General features: G+C 47.7%; 8 protein-coding genes and 1 non-coding gene across 9 annotated transcripts; 4 read left to right on the top strand and 5 right to left on the bottom strand.

The window, feature by feature from the left end:
• Positions 1-25: 25 nt before the first annotated feature.
• Positions 26-700, top strand: METBIDRAFT_37525 (uncharacterized protein; the record flags this gene model as incomplete). Its single annotated transcript, XM_018856882.1, has 1 exon — positions 26-700. One exon carries the CDS (start codon positions 26-28, stop codon positions 698-700), a length of 675 nt encoding a protein of 224 aa, XP_018714843.1.
• Positions 701-1553: 853 nt separating this feature from the next.
• WH11 (Wh11p) lies at positions 1554-1857 on the top strand. Its single transcript, XM_018855678.1, has one exon. The coding sequence runs from the start codon at positions 1567-1569 to the stop codon at positions 1762-1764; it is 198 nt and encodes a 65-aa protein (XP_018714842.1). The 5' UTR covers positions 1554-1566; the 3' UTR covers positions 1765-1857.
• An 86-nt stretch (positions 1858-1943) lies between these two features.
• On the top strand, positions 1944-3241 carry CDC21 (thymidylate synthase). Its single transcript, XM_018854317.1, has one exon. It carries the CDS (start codon positions 2268-2270, stop codon positions 3213-3215), a length of 948 nt encoding a protein of 315 aa, XP_018714841.1. The 5' UTR covers positions 1944-2267; the 3' UTR covers positions 3216-3241.
• A 26-nt stretch (positions 3242-3267) lies between these two features.
• Positions 3268-4464, bottom strand: METBIDRAFT_10504 (uncharacterized protein; the record flags this gene model as incomplete). Its single annotated transcript, XM_018853784.1, has 1 exon — positions 3268-4464. The coding sequence occupies one exon, from the start codon at positions 4462-4464 to the stop codon at positions 3268-3270; it is 1197 nt and encodes a 398-aa protein (XP_018714840.1).
• A 309-nt stretch (positions 4465-4773) lies between these two features.
• DAD2 (Dad2p) lies at positions 4774-5085 on the top strand (the record flags this gene model as incomplete). Its single annotated transcript, XM_018856966.1, has 1 exon — positions 4774-5085. The coding sequence occupies one exon, from the start codon at positions 4774-4776 to the stop codon at positions 5083-5085; it is 312 nt and encodes a 103-aa protein (XP_018714839.1).
• Positions 5086-5255: 170 nt separating this feature from the next.
• On the bottom strand, positions 5256-8726 carry METBIDRAFT_77163 (uncharacterized protein; the record flags this gene model as incomplete). The annotated part of the gene is made up of 1 exon (XM_018858654.1): positions 5256-8726. One exon carries the CDS (start codon positions 8724-8726, stop codon positions 5256-5258), a length of 3471 nt encoding a protein of 1156 aa, XP_018714838.1.
• Positions 8727-11667: 2941 nt separating this feature from the next.
• On the bottom strand, positions 11668-12708 carry RPF2 (rRNA-binding ribosome biosynthesis protein; the record flags this gene model as incomplete). The annotated part of the gene is made up of 2 exons (XM_018853783.1): positions 11668-12616; positions 12695-12708. 2 exons carry the CDS (start codon positions 12706-12708, stop codon positions 11668-11670), a joined length of 963 nt encoding a protein of 320 aa, XP_018714837.1.
• Positions 12709-12822: 114 nt separating this feature from the next.
• Positions 12823-12894, bottom strand: METBIDRAFT_t35. Its single transcript has one exon. It is a non-coding gene; the product is annotated as a tRNA-Gln (tRNA).
• Positions 12895-14888: 1994 nt separating this feature from the next.
• Positions 14889-15614, bottom strand: METBIDRAFT_10500 (uncharacterized protein; the record flags this gene model as incomplete). Its single annotated transcript, XM_018853782.1, has 1 exon — positions 14889-15614. The coding sequence occupies one exon, from the start codon at positions 15612-15614 to the stop codon at positions 14889-14891; it is 726 nt and encodes a 241-aa protein (XP_018714836.1).
• Between the last annotated feature and the right edge of the window lie 485 nt (positions 15615-16099).

Here is a 16099-nt window from a genome sequence, read left to right as displayed (position 1 = left end):
CCAGCTGAAGTAGACCAACAAAAGCATGAGCAGATTGAGAACCTTTACGAGAGTCACCTCCCCACTTGCAGCTTTTGCAGCTGGGTTCTTGGTTTTCCCCCAGGAGTGGCAGAGAGGCCGCTGGGAGCATCGTCATCTATCGTATATGAACAAGGAAGCCGTCCAAAGAATCGAAAATAGTGAGATGTTCAAGGCACTAGAAGCTGACAAGGATACTGTCATGAGTCGGTCGAGCGACGCGTTCCCGGCGCAGCATAGAAAAAACCACGTTGGCCTGGGGCTTATGGCAGGGCTGGGGCTTATGGAAGTCGACCCGATCATTTTTACTAATAGCACAGCTGGCGAGTTGACAGCGTTTTACCACTTGGGTAAAAACTTGATCAGTGCAGACGGCCAAATCCACAACGGCGTTACGGCTACAATTCTTGATGAGGCACTCTGTTTATGTGGGTTCTCGCAGTTGCCGTCTAAAAGAGGTGTTACGGCTAATTTAACAATTGACTTCCACAACCAGGCTCCTCCCGAAAGCACTGTGGTAGTGCGTGCCAAAGTGGTGGAGGCGAAGGGTAGAAAAGTGGTGATCCACGGTACGCTATTCACCATGAATTCTGGGGCAGGTCCCAATGTGGACATTGCCAGTGCGAAGTGCGTATTGGTGGAGCCCAAATGGTTGAAGTATTTTTGGTGGGTGCCAGTATGATTGTGGGTGCCATTATGATTAGAGGATATTGCAAATGTATGAACGAAAAGAAGTGAAAACAGCAGAGGTCACCTTTCTGTGGTGTTTCGAAGCTACAGAATGCGCGAGTCTCGTTCCATTATGACCTGGGACTAATACACTTGACATTTTTAGAATTCGTTATGGAAGAAGTAGTGACCTGCATACCGCGTTGTTCCCGACAAGCAATCCATCTTTTTCCACTTCGTCTCGATTACATCATTGAGCATTTTGTACGAATTGTATGGTCCGAGATACACGTGGCGGAGAAAAGTGAAACATGGTCATATGCTGACTTGAACTCGGGCGTTTCAATGGATATTCGCATGGTTGCTACTGCGCAAAGCTCGCCAAGTATGGAGTTCCATTTTTAGCCCATATCCAATTGCGGAGCTACGCAGAACTTTATTTGAGGCTTTGGAAGATTCACAACCCTCGGGATTTACACCCTGCTGAAGCCTAAATATTTCAAGAGCAGAAGTGTCATTATGCTGGGGACACCGTGAATTGTGGTGTCGGCCCAAATCGTTGGTCTTGCATAATAATGGCAATTGGAGGAAGCTCACGGCGGACTTCCGCGGTCTGTTGAGAATTGCTGCTACAGCAATAAACACAGGTAGTATGGCGGACAGGCCAGGCGCAGAATGACTGGTCCTGCACAATGGTTGCAAGCAATCCACTAATAAGCTATGTAACAGTTTGGGGTGGGCGTTTGGCTCGTAACAGCAAGCCTGGCTATGGGAGAAGAGCAATCAGCGTCGAGAAAAAAAGATATATAAGGAGCAGGTATCTGGCCTCAACGGATCATTTTGTATTATCATCAATAAAACAAACAACAAACAATAATTATGTCAGACACCGGAAGAAAATCAGTAGGCGACAAGATCTCATCTGCTGTTAAGCCAGACAGCCAAAAGGGTACTGGTGAGTTGCTTAAGGACAACGTCACCGACAAGGTTGACAACACCGTTGGTGACAACACGAGATCTGGCGACAAGTCTTTCTTGCAACAGGCATCTGACGCCGTTTTCGGTGAGAAGAAGTAATTCGCTTGACGTGATCTTCTTTACTGGGAACTGCCGAGCAGTCCAGCCCAGCTCTTAACTACATAGCACAGTCAAATAAAGAAAAATAAGTGATCAGAACTCTGTAGTTGCGATTTCTCGCAGAACCTTTTCAAAGCAATTGGAAGCTTATTCCAAATTGGCTGTACTCTACGGCTCTTACATCTGGCGGATCACTAAATTGAAGTAACATTTTCCACCCGAGGCTAGCTCAACATCCAGTCCCATAGGTCACGTGATGCCACATTTTCATCAATACAATGTGGAAGAGAAAAGTTCACGAATGCACAGGCGGTGATAATATGTATGCCACCCTTAAGAATTTCTAGCCTCAGTTGCAAAATGTTAATGGCCACCTGACCTGTATGTATATCCCAAATTTATTGCCATCTCGCGGTACGCGTCGCGTCAGCCGGTGCGAATTCCAAAGTCCTTACAGTAGGCTCAACATATCACCACTCCATACAATACCAGAAGCATTATAAATGTCTAAAGTTAATACTGCAGAGCAAGCGTACCTTGATTTGTGCAAACGCATCATCGACGAGGGAGAATTTCGGCCCGACAGAACCGGCACAGGCACACGGTCACTTTTTGCTCCTCCACAGTTAAGGTTCGATCTTTCCAACGACACATTCCCATTACTCACAACTAAAAAAGTATTTTCCAAAGCCATTATCCACGAGCTCCTTTGGTTTGTCGAAGGCAATACTGATGCCAATGTGTTGTCGGAGAAAGGTGTGAAAATCTGGGAGGGCAACGGCCTGAGGGAATATTTGGACAAGTTGGGACTAACAGATCGTCGTGTCGGCGATTTGGGACCCGTATATGGATTTCAGTGGCGTCATTTTGGGGCTGAATATAAATCATGCGACGATGACTACACGGGCCAAGGATTCGACCAGTTGCAAGACGTCATTCACAAGTTGAAAACGAACCCCTACGACAGAAGGATCATCATGAGCGCATGGAATCCGCCAGATTTTGCGAAAATGGCTTTGCCCCCATGTCACGTTTTCTGTCAGTTCTATGTGAGCTTCGGCAGTGCCGGCCCAACTGCAAACACCGAAAAGCTGGCGAAGCCGGCCCAGAAACCTAAATTGTCGTGTCTCTTATACCAGAGGTCATGTGACATGGGCTTGGGCGTACCGTTTAACATTGCCTCATACGCCCTCTTGACACGTATGATTGCCCATGTGGTCGATATGGACTGTGGAGAATTCGTGCATACTTTGGGCGATGCGCACGTGTACTTGGATCATGTAGATGCTCTAGAGACGCAGGTCCAGAGAGAACCCATGGCTTTTCCCAAGTTGAAGATCAAAGAAGAGAGGAAGTCGGAGATAAAGAACATCGACGACTTCAAGTTCGAAGACTTCGAGATCGTGGACTACCAATGCCACGGTCCAATCAAGATGAAAATGAGTGTCTAGTTGGAGCGGCCTGTGTATACCACATACGAAGAAGAAACATAGTGTAATGTGATCAGCCCAGGGATTTTTTCAAGGATTTGCGGCTCTGCTCAAGAAGAGTAGATTTGTCCACAAATTCGAACGCGTCGTGCTGGACTTTGTTTTTCATGCGAGCTGCAATTGATGGTCTTCGATTGGAGCTTGTGGCGAGGGGCTCAAGTGCCTTTCTTTTCTTTGAAGATTCTTGCTTGATCAAAACATGTGCATTTTCATCCTGATGCTCCTGCTCTACTTTCACTCCATGGGGCTGAGTACTAGAATTTCCATGAATTGGGTTGTTGGAAGCCAGGTTTGACGGTTGTTCTGCTTTCCTTGTCTTGCTCAGTCTATCGTTTAGTCTTAAAGCATGCCTCGTTCTAGAAGCAGAGGGTTTCATGAAAAACGTGATGTCATCAAAGTTTTCCTCCGTGCTTCGTGCTTTGCTCTTGGAACTATCAAAAACACCAGGGCCCGTTCTACGAGAAGCGCTCTCATCAGAATTCTCTCTCTTCACCTCGATGTTTCTCCGATTAGCTTTCGGTACCTTCAAAGGGTTGTGTGGTTTTTCCATCCTGGTCTCTGCATGCTCTGAATTTGTGAGTATTTCCAAGGAATTACTGACCCCCTCATTTGGAACCTGCAGTGAACTTTCTTGGGAAGCAGCGATAAGCGGACCGTGTCCAAGATTAACAGACAAAGACTCCTCCTCTGTATGACACACGTGATTTTTCGACCCAGCAGTATTTTCCAAAATTTGAGTATGTTGTTGCTTGCCATCACGTATACTTTGGAGAGCATTTAGAGTATGTGTGAGCCCATGAGCCAAAACCTGCTCGATTTCCCCAAGGCGCTTGTCGAATTTATTTGGTGGTGAATGCCGACTTGATACCAACGATTCTTGGAGCCTTTTGTTCTCACCAAGAAGACTCTGAACCTGAGCCTCATATTCACTGATGGTTTTCTTGAGCTGGCATACCGTTGTAGACAAGTGAAGATTCTCGTCCTGAAGTTGCCTGATTTCGCCTTCACAATCCCCCATGGGAAGGAAAGGACATACTGGTCTCCTTAAAGAATCATGCATGTCCTTTAGTTCCAAGAGAGGGATTTTCGAGCTTAGATCGTGTGATGTTTGGAGGGTCTCTGTAACGTCCAATTTTGGGGATTCTACTTGTTGAGCTGGTCGCCTAGACGGCACCCCAAAATCAAGAGGGGCTGTGGAAAGTTTGACCATTTCTGATCTAGCTATATGTAAAGGACCGCGCTACTTTTGAGAGTGTTTGCTGTACTTGTTTCTAAATCTAATGACTTATAGCTCGGTTTGTCCTGGATGCTCACACTAACATTGGGAGTGCATGTACTTGCTTTGATTTCTGCGAGGGGAAGCCTGCGTTAATGAAGAACCCCAACAAACGGGTGATTCTGGAGATCGGCTTTGCTGTTGCCGCTATTTGGGACTCGTTATCGTGAATCTGACCAGCCGGTTGTAATCTGTGATCGAGTTGTTGGAGTCATACACACCGAAGTATAAGTCGCAATCGCCATGAAGAATACGCTCCAACAAAAAATCGACGAAAAGGCCAGACAGCTCCAGGAACTAAAAGAGATAAACAGATTCACGAATATTCTAGCACAACAATTGGATGAGATTGAGAAAAAGCTCGAGGTCATGACTGACGGCTCAGAGAGCGTTGCATATATCCTCTCAAATTGGAAAAATGTTGCAAGTGCCATATCTCTAGCATCTTTAGGCATAGCAAACCACGCTAGCCGAGTCAACGACAACAATGAACCTATGCCTGAATTATTGGTTCGTTTGAACTGGAGTGAAGATTCAGATGACATAGACACCTGAAAGCCGTTTGCATTGATCTGGCGGGCCAGACGCAACATGACCATACGAAAATTTCGAGACGCGTCTCGACTCCACATCGATTCTTTAGCCGTAGTAAATTCAATGCTGGATTCGACATCGCTCATATAATCATATGCAACTTGAGGCTTTATTAAGAGCACCAGAATAAATTACTTCGCCTCATTGCGCACTGTACTTATCCACATTTCAATGTTACACTCCACCACGAGCTGCTGGAGTTTCTCATCCCAAGAACCCTCCTCGATGATGAAGTCCTCATGCGTTTTTTTCAACACATCATCCAATACACTCATGATTTCCTTGTGCTCCTGCACCACTTTCAACGTATTGAATAACACTGTGCCTTTCACCCTTGACTTGTTTACCTCATCGCTGTTTCCTTCAGTGGCAGATATCAATCCCCAGTCGTCAGTAGAGCAGATCAACCTTTTCCAAATATCGCAGGCTTGTTTATGGAAGATCGAATCGTTGCTTATGAGGGCAGCAATCTTTAATGAATCTGAAAAAACTTGATTAAATCCGTGTGTTGTCGGATTAATGGAAGTCAAAAGGGATATCAACTCTTCCTTCGAAAGTGTCTTTTCGTCAACAAACCTCTGGAAAAACGGACTAATTTTGGTCTCTACTTCATTTCTGCTCAACTTTGGATTCAAGAAGTTCGCAACGAAGTATTCCAAAGTTATTAATTCCCTTTTGTTGTCCACAAAGGAGGATATTTTTTGATGAAGTTGGTTCTGAATTCTGATCGCCACAAGATTGTTTTCCGCATCGACAGCTAATTCGTCTAGTCCTGTCCCATCTTCAACAATTGTACCTTCGGACTTGGCGACAATAGCACATAGCTTAGCCATGGAAAAATTGAACTCTCGAACTCCTTGATTTTCAGTCGTTTCATCAATGGACAAGGACATCAAAACGTTAGATGCTTCTTTGAAGTTCCTTACTTGCAAATAATAAATCCATGAAACCTCATCAGAATTTTTGGGGTTCTCTTGGAAATACTGCTCAAGAAAAGTCTCATAAGGTTTGCAGTCCACAAGAATCCGCTGGAACTGCTTTTTCAGAATGTAAAAATCAAAAAGTTTTGACGCGAAGCTGTAACCATACTGATTCATGAAAAAGTCGATTTTGTCGAAGACATACTCTGGAGACATTTGGTCCCTTTCTTTCTCAAGAATATGCGCAACAGAGTAGAAGTCATGGTATTTCTGAGAAATAGCCAATGCTTCTCTTATTAAGCCACGCGAAATCAAGGCGTCGACCCACGCCCCTTTTCTCCTGTTGTACCACTTTAAGTATTCATGAAGCTGGTCATCGTTTGTTTGCTGCATGAATTGAATTGCGCTGGTCATAAGAAAATACAACGTTTCAGTGAACTGTATCAACTCATTTCGACTGGAGGAAGAGTCCAAAAATTGAAATGCCTCATTCTTTGAGCAAAAAGCCTTGGTGTAGATCTGCTCCGCCTCCACCAACAAGCTTGAGTCAAAAAGCCATAATTTGAACGGTGGTATTTCACTGTTCCCAAAGATATACGCGACCTCGTTCTTGTGCACTGCGTCGTGTAAAGTACTGACCAAGATCATGACCAAGAGTTTCAAGGACACGTTCGAGGCGGAGATCTCGGCCACGAGCTCGGTGAGGACTGGTAGAATCTCGTCCACGTTATTGGCAAAGAACAAGCGGATGGTGTCCTGAGACAGGGCTTTTTGCACCAAGTCGTTGTGTGTAATGATGCGCTTGAGAATTGACTTCAAGTCCACCACTTCAGCAGAGTGGGAGTCAATAATGTTCCACAAGTTGGAAGCGACTTCCAATTTCTCCAAAGCCTCAACCATAACGGGCAAAACAGCATAAAGAGAGTCCGAAAAGTTGGAGCGCGTATATTCGATGAGCCGCCGTAACAACTCGAGCCTGAGGCTAAACGAGTCTCTTGTGCTCGAGAAGTTACCGGGGAGATAAGGCGAGGAGGAATCCAAAATGCTGGAGACCACGGAGCGTACGGCGGGATCGATTGTGTCTAGCAGGAACGAGGCGTCGACGTCGAAGTTAACAAGCGAGGAGTCGCCGTAGAAGATGGCCTGGTTGATGTGGGACTTGAGGAGAGCGACGGGATCAGAGGGGTCGGTATCCATGGCAGTGCTGCCTGTGGGGTCCTCGAGAAACCTCTCTATGCGCACCACGCCGTGGCCGGCTGTGACCAACACCAACGCCGGGTTTTCGGGGGCGGCACGCCTGTCTTCGTAGCCGCAGCCGATGATTTGCACCGCGGTCTTGAAGTTGACAACGTCCTCCCACTGGGGCTCGTAGTAAGAGAAGTCCTGAGAAGCGGTTGCGGACGTGGCCGGGGATAAGTCGCTCATGATGACCGAGTTGCCCACGTACACGAAGGCAGTCCTGCCGGGCCGCGGGATGTAGAGACGCGGGCTAGGGGCCGGCAGCGCAGCCAGCAGCGGCAGCACGCCGGGGAGTTGGTGCGAGCCGAGCACCAACACGCCGCTGGCATTGATCTGGAGCTTGAGGAGGAGGAGCTGCTCGGCGTCCAGGCCGTGCGTGGAGCTGCGCACGGCCACCAAGCACACATATACGTCGTGGGGCGCCGCGTTGTCCTGGACCAGCGGCTGGAGGTCGAGGAAGCGTGACGCGAGCACGGCACCGGGGATCAAGCCGTCAACGTTCCGCTCCAAGTGCGACGCGAGCGCGTACAGCACGGTGCTGCGGTGGTCGACGAACGGCATGCCAGCGGCGGATACCAGGAAGACAAAGCTGCGGAACGAGCCTGCCGCGTCGAGCACCACGATCTGCTGGCCATGGCCGTGCAAGCCCGGTGGCCCGGCCCTGATGGCCACGATCTCGTCGCCGAGCTCGCCGGGTGCCGCGCCACGGAGCCAGCCGGCAAAGCGGCGCGACGCTGGCGGCCGGGTAAGCTCCACCGAGGACAAGTGCGGCGCGCCGGAGTGGTCACGCAACACCACGAGCACCACGCGCTGCCACGACGTGGCCACGGCAATGCCCGCGGGCTCCACGTTCTCCGCGAGCGTGATGTACTCACCCTGCGCGGCCAGGAGCGCCACTGTGGTCTCGCTGCGTGCACTGCGGATCATGCCAAGCGCTGGCGCGTACTGGACGCTTTCGTAGAAGCACACGTGGCCGGAGCACGAGTCGATGACGGCGAGCCCCGGGTCGAGCGTGGTGCCCGGCGCCGGGCGCGTGAGGATGGCCAACGGCCCGGCGGACGGCGCCGGCGTGCCAAGAGGGAATTCGAACGTGAGTGGTGTGTCGTCCGTGGACGAGTAGGGCCACACATTGATGGTGTTTTCTCCCACGGCCAAGGCACACCGCGTGGCGTTGTCTGTGTACGCGTTGAGCGCAGCGGCGGCGGCGGCGCTGGGCAGCGAGTGGCCCCCGAGCACGGGCGGCACGGCGGGGAGCCGCGCCACGCTGTACTTGTCATTTTTGGTGAGTTCTGTGGCGCCGGAAGAGGGCGCGGAGGGGACGCCTGGCGGCGCGGCGAGGTCCGTGGTCAGGTCCGCTAGAAAGCTGAGTTTTGCGGGCGCCGCGGGCGAGGCGGGCGCGGCAAACTTCCGGGGCCGGAAGAGCCCGGCGGATGTGGCAGGCATGGCGGGGTGATGGGCGGTGGGGGTGTTTGGGGGGTTTGAGAGGTCCAGCTGCGAAAGAGACCGTGGTGGGGTTTAAAAAAACATGGCTCTGCGCGGGCCTGCTGTAGACAGGGCCAGCGCCCAGGGCCTGGCGCGAGGGCGGGGTGCGAGCACAGGCCCTGGGGGAAGATATGAAGATGGCGAGACTATCGAAACAGCAAAGCCAGTTTTATGGGGAGCAGTCAGCGGCAGGATGCCTTCAGCGGCAAGAAGCTGCCGGTGAGCCAGCGGGATATTCCTGTCCTCTCAAACGGAAAAGTCAGATCCACAGTATAAAGGTATGTACACTGAATGCGAATCTGTGAGGACCGGAACGCGAATCTGTGAGGATCAGAACACCGATCTAGAGTGCCAGAGCGTCAAATTTTGGATGCCAGAGCTTCGATTTAAACGTGCCAAAAAGTCAGTTTATAAGTGCCAAAACACCGATTTGTAAGTGCCAGAACACCGATTTGTAAGTGTCAGAACGTCAATTTGTAAGTGCCAGAACGTCAACCTAGAAGTGCAAAACGTCGGATTATATGTACCAGAACGTCACTCTGTCGATGTATCGAAAATATTTCCAAAAGCTCAAGACTGTCAATTTATGCCAATCTGTCACACCCAGAGTGCAAACAATGTAATCATGGTGACCCATCAATGCGAGAGGCCGACCAGAGAATAGAAAACTGCTGATCCGATCAATGAAAGATCCCATCAGATTAAAGATCCCAACCTAGCAATGGCAGGTTGGTCTCACCAGTGTAGAAATTTATCAGCTTCAATATTTTTTCCTTAAAGCCGACGATGATGCATATCCTGTTAGAATACAGAAGGCTTCTCCCGCCCTTCTCCGAGTTGCAGCCTCAGATACTCACTCAAGGACTGCACATCAATACCAAAGTCTATTAACAAACCGGTTCTTCTAGAAAAGTTTCTTTTGCATACAATGTCCTAAGAATGTGAGATAATTGCCACCCTTAATAAGATTTCTCACATATGGAAGTGCATTAGAGCTTGCAGAAACATATGTAGACCGCATTTACCAGACCGTCCCTGAGTTGTGAATTGAAATTGCCCAATAGAAGCATAAACACTATACATATCACATCAAGGATAATTCATGATGAGAGCATAAACACTATACTTGAGGATTCACATATTTTTCATGATGAACTATTGGATACAAAAACTACGGTAGTCATGATCATGAACTTGGTGCACATCACTCATTGTTATAAGCGGATTGAGTTGAGCGCACAATGTCATGGTCACTCTAGACCACTTACGAACAGAGGGGGCGATCAAGGGAGTGGGGATGTGAAATATTGCTGAAAAATATCGAATGAGAAATTTAAAGACTCGAACAAAAAAAGAAAGACCATATTTATTAGGTCATCTCCTTGTAGACGGACCGAGAATTAATTTTTGTCCGGCTAATTTATGTTGGCGTATTGATATGAAGTCTGGGAAGGTGCTTGAGTACTCGCTGCAACCTGAGGAGGAGCTAACTTTTGCAGCAATTTACAACAGGGTTCAAATGTTTTCTTTTTTTTGAAATCTGATTGTCCGTTGAAACAAATTCTAGCTTTTTATCGACACAAACCCGACCGAAATAATGCAAATTACATATTTTTGGAGTGGCATGGTGGAACATATTTTTCTGACCTAGGACGTAGCCATCTTCGCACCACGCTTCTGATCTCGGACAGATGTCTTTTGGTGCATCTGCCGGGAGGAGCAGAATTACCAAGAACTACACACTTTATTTGGCTTCGAACACTTGCTCAGTGAGTTTGATTTTCTGTCACAGAGCATATGACAAATGTCTATCTGTTGGGATCCTTCCGTGGGGGCTAGTAGCACGGTGAATAACTTCTTAAATTATATGCATTGATATCTTCTAACTTGAATGCTATTTCTTAAGCTTCAGAGCCAGTCACTCCTGCCTTTCCGTCATTGAAGCTCGAGGCCTTATCAATCGAAATCGTCATTTTTCCAACACCGCATGACCTAATAAAGCTCAATGTCTGCTCCCTTATAACTATTAGCAGCTCGGCACATGCCATCCGAGAGTCTCAACATGGGTGTGCCAGAGCTCTTGGCTGTATTGTTCCTGACTTATTTCTTTATGTAGCCGTGTGAACATAGTAATAGATGAATGAAGACAAAATGTGCAGTAAACACTAAGCCTAGATGGGTGATATTGGCCCACTTTATGGATTTGAATCATTAAAAGTCTAAGCCAAGCTACACTATACGTTTCATATTCGTGGCGGATACTCTCAAACACCCAATTCCACTTGTCTGCTTCTTGCTGGTAGCTACACAATTCAAGGTAGCAACAAGCTTCATATCAAATGTATGTAGCACAATAAGTAATTCTTTTCTTTTTATCTTAGTCAAGCTCGGGTGTGTTTGCACCCATCCACAGGAGATGTTTGAATTACAGGGGTGTTTGCTTATATCCAGGGAGCCCTCTGAGAAAGGTTATTGAATTTGAAGTCAAGTGTGTGTTTTCCAACATAGAAACTCCAGCCTTTATTCAGCTATTACTAGACTCCCGGGTTTAGCTCGCACTGTTTGGAAAATAATGACTCGTACAACTAAATTGGGCTCCAAATAAAATGTTCTTTTGAGATGTCCATACAATGATGAGACATGTATCTGTTTGGTATCTGGCAGACATACAGAATAAAGATCAACTTAACATCTAATTACGGCAAAATATTGCCATGTTTAAGGTTTAATGGAGCGCGATGGATATTATCTTTCGAAATACTCACTGCCATGGAAAACATTCATTTTAGCATCCTCTTTCCTCGAAGACAACAAACTGAAACGGCGTCGCAGAAGCTCTTTGACTTGTTGTTATCCTTTATTCTGTTTCTGAATACCTCAGCACGGAAGCACGGCTTCGCACTCAGACCTTCTGTCTCTTGTTCTCAGACTCCTCTACTCCGTAATCCTCCTCGTCAAACTCGGCCTCGTCGACCTGGTCATACTTGGCCTTCAATCCCTTCATCTTTCTTGTTTGCATCTTGCTCAAGTCCTGGTCACCCACATGGATCTTGGCAACCTTGTCTCCCATGAAGTCTGTAGTCACGTTCTTCTTGACCTTGGCCTGTAATTGCTTAGGCCTTGAAAGCGCGCTCTTCTCGACATCTGGAGCAGGCGTCGTTCTTCTGCCAATCTTGAAGTCGAATCTGGGGCCAATCTCATCAACCTCCACACGGGGAATCTTCTGTCCACTTTTGTAAGTCTTCAACTTGTACACTCTGAAATGCAATAGAGGAAGAGTCAGCGAGTTGGGGTCCTCGATCTCACCAACGGACAATGCTATGATGTACTGCAATCCAGCCACGTCCTGCAAGTCGGTTTCGTCACCACGGTAGAAGTCCAAAAAGTACGACTTTATTTGCTGGTACACAGGATGGCTGTCGAAGGCCGGGCCGTTGAAAGTGAACATGGGCTTCAAGCCCACGGGGAACGTGACTTTCCTGAAATCGCTAAAAAGCTTGGGGTCACTCTGGATCGACAACTCTATCATGTCGTAGACCTTATGATTGAAGAACCGCGAGAAAATCAACGTGTTGGGTCTTTTTTTGTTGTGTGTGGACAACACCATGAGGGAGCAGTCGTTCTTCTCAGCAAAGAACTCCAACCCAGAGGCGTCTTCAAACGGTCTGATGTCGTTTTTTTTGGAGAATTTCTTGGCCTCGGGTTTCTTCAACGCCATTAAGTCCACCATGACATCGTGCAAGAATTTGTTGCCTGAACCTCCAGGCACAAACAATGCCTGCTTGGTGTTCTCCACCAATTTAGCCTCTTTCTTGGCCAATGCTCTCTTGGAACGAGCGTTCTTTGGTTTCCTTGATTGTTAGTTTGCAAAGGGCATACAGAATATTGCCGGGACTTGGATCCACGATAATTAATTGCGATATACATACACTGTTCTGATCATTTTTGGAGAAGAATATGGGGTTCTCAAGACAGTGCTCGATGCTCATCGCACTTTTGCCAGGTAAAAAAAAGTGCAGCGACTGCACTATGGTGCCCGTTGGCGCGTGAAAAAAATAGGTCGTACCCGGATTCGAACCGGGGTTGTTCGGATCAAAACCGAAAGTGATAACCACTACACTATACAACCATTTATGGAATCTTCAGATGCTGTAATAGACAAGAAGCCAAAAACAGAGAGGAAAAGAATTATTCACTTATTTTTCATGTATTGGGGAGCTGATGAAAATCATGCTTCCGACGTCTGTTTTCTTACCCAGATGAGTCTACTAAAAATGTAACCCGCCCCTTTAATCAGATGAATCTACTAAAAAAAGAAAAAAGAGCTAAGACACTTGGTACGTAGCTGGGAGCTGATTAAAGGTTTTTTATATATATTTGCTATATAGTTTTGCCCCTTTAATCAGATGAATCTACCAAAAAAAAGAACCAAACCCTTAAGTCCGCTACAACCATCGGAATTGAAACGACTACTACAGGAGACGTGTCCTAGGGGTCGATGACATAATATCCCATATGTAAACAGATACGGGCCATGAGGACTGTCCAGGCCATGACTAACGGAAGGAGATGGGCAGAGATTAGATACTTGGTACGTAGCTGGGAGCTGTTCAAAGGTATTTTATGTATTTTATTTATATTGTTTTGCCGCTTTAATCAGAAGAATCAAGTAAAAAAAAAGGCAATACCAAAGTAGGCGTTTTAGTATCAGACAATGCATCTTCTTTCTTGCTCAGCTGGGTTAATTCAAGCTGGGTGTATAATGCCCAGCTATTTTGTCGACATTAGAACAACTATGACTACATGTGAAGTATAATGTAGTTCCGAGAGCGCAGGTTTAATGTGCGCATATTCTATTCTGGACATGAGACAGGAACACACAAAATACGGGATATTCATATCAGGATTTTTCTATACATATTGTTTGGGATGCTGGGGTTTCTGTCATGTCCAGAAAGATAATAGTCTTGTATCGGATACAGCAAAAAGTTGCCATATAGCAGCTAAATTCTACTGTCTGCACCCGGAGCAATTCTTGAGCACGCTTGCGCAGCGAAGGGTCCAGATCATCTTGTTTCAACGTTAGGACATATAGGTAAGTCCATAAATGAGCCTCCGTTTACGAATGCCACTGAGATCCATTCAGAGACATCAAGCCGATGTAGTCGGAAAGCAAGACATGGTGATTGTTTTGAGCAGGACCCGGTCACGTGGGGGCGAAAGTCCAAGCCGTGGTCTCAGCCTGGATTCTAAATCCGCGGCCACTGTCCCAGCTGCGGAGAGTTATTAGGACAGGCTGCCAAGTGATATGGGGAAATACATCCAGACACCCATTTTCCAGCGCGTCAGTCCAGCTCAAAACAATAGCTTTTTGCTTATAAGAAAGGGTCTGTTTTATTGTACATCTGTGTTATTGTTCATCTGTGTTACAGTGGGCTAGTTAGTGTCACTATATACAATGCTGGGGTGAACCAGGCGGACTTCTAGAAACGGTGCGCGGCGCAACATGAAGGCCGGCGCGGCTTTCCAAGGTAGGAGCGCCTAATAATATAGCCATCACTTGTGGTCAAATAGCGAGTTCAACAAGGCGCCAATAATTGAATCTGGATATTCACGGGGAGCCAAGAGGACAGCCGCTGCAGCCAAATCCCCGCCATGTGGCTGCAGACCTGTGGTGAGGTTCTCTGTCCCAGACTGGACTTTGGAGGGCACCGAGCAGACCCTGGGTATTTCCGCGCGGCGGGGCCTCATATTCCAGGGCCTCAATCCAGGGCCTCATACTCCAGGGCCTCAGAACCAGCAAATCTAACCACAAGCCCAATCTATGGAGCTTGACGTGAAGATAATGCTCAATCCACCTCGTTTCATTAAGTAGCATCCGAGCTTTTGACGCCGACACAACACTTGTCTCACGTAGCTCCAGAGAGCCTTCAGCCTGTGGCTGGTTTAGGTGCCCAAGCGCCGTAGCACGATATTGTCTGCTTGCCACTGCTTGTGTTTTTCGCAGGTGTTCGCTGAAGCTAAGGTGCCGCCAGGAGCAAGAAGACATTTTTTCTCCCACCCTGCAACTTTGCTCGGCTTCTAGCTCTTTCTATGTCGCTTGATACTACACCCCCAACAGATTCAAAAGCGGCAAATCCCATCGGCAACTCCAACAACAAATTCAAAAGCGGCAACTCCACAAACGGCAACTCCAAAAACGGCAAGATCAAAAATGGCAAATTGAACGGCAAGATCAAAAATGGCAAATTGAATGGCAAAATCAAAAACGGCAAATTGAATGGCAAAATCAAAAATGGCAAATTGAATGGCAAGATCAAAAATGGCAAATTCAATGGCAAATTTAATGGCAAATTGAATGGCAAACTCAAAAACGGCAAATTGAATGGCAAAATCAAAAATGGCAAAATCAAAAATGGCAAATTCAATGGCAAACTCAAAAACGGCAACTCCAACAACGGCAAGATCCAAAAAATCCAAGCCCACGCCCCGGCACCCCATCCTCTGCGCGCGATCGCCAGGTGTGCAACATTTATTGACTGATGGCGCCGCAGTATCGGGAATCAGGGCGCCAGCTGCGAAAAGCGGCCCAGTGCGGCGCAGCGAAATCGTAGCGATGCAGGGCCGGCCCCGATGGGCCGCTTTTTGCACACCCTCAGCCAGGCGCCCGCAGCGAGATGCCCGGGCCAGAGCCGCATGCAGGCAGCAGGCATGGACGCCCAGCCCAGCCGCCGAGATGTTTTTGCAGGCGAGGACGGGCTCACGTGTTTTTTGCCCCAGTGCTGTTTTATCTTGGGGATATAGTCCGCATGTCCCAGCAGCGCGGGCGACGTGGAGATGGAGCGTCATCGCAGCGCTCTGCGCAGGCCGATTATTGGCATGGCCCTAAACAGTGAGACCTGGTCGCAGAGCATTTACGGGCTTCTCTTGTAACCTGCCAGCCGCACCGAGTACTGAGCTGGAGCCTGACTATTCTAAGACAGCCGCGTTCAGATTGTGCCGTTTGCAAAAGCTGGAAAGCAGACAGGCCGAAATCAGCGGAAGCGAAGTCAGACAGCAGACAGACACAAAGGAGAAAGAAGACAAAGACAGGAGTCAGATAGAAGACAAACAGACAGAAGTCAGAAAAAAGACAAAGACAGGAGTCAGACAGAAGACAAACAGACAGAAGTCATAATTCAGAAAGCAGGAAACAGACAGACAGAAGTCAGACATTAGAATCCAGAAAGCAGACAGGCAGAAGTCAGAAATCAGAATCCAGAAATCAGACAGGCAGAAGTCAGACAGGCAGAAAGCAGACAGGCAGAAGTCAGAAATCAGAATCCAGAAATCAG

Source organism: Metschnikowia bicuspidata, assembly GCF_001664035.1.
Source record: "Metschnikowia bicuspidata var. bicuspidata NRRL YB-4993 chromosome Unknown METBIscaffold_1, whole genome shotgun sequence".
In the NCBI taxonomy this organism is placed as follows: Eukaryota; Fungi; Ascomycota; class Pichiomycetes; order Serinales; family Metschnikowiaceae; genus Metschnikowia; species Metschnikowia bicuspidata.
Note: the sequence above shows the minus strand (reverse complement) of the source record. Positions and strands in the feature narration are given on the sequence as shown.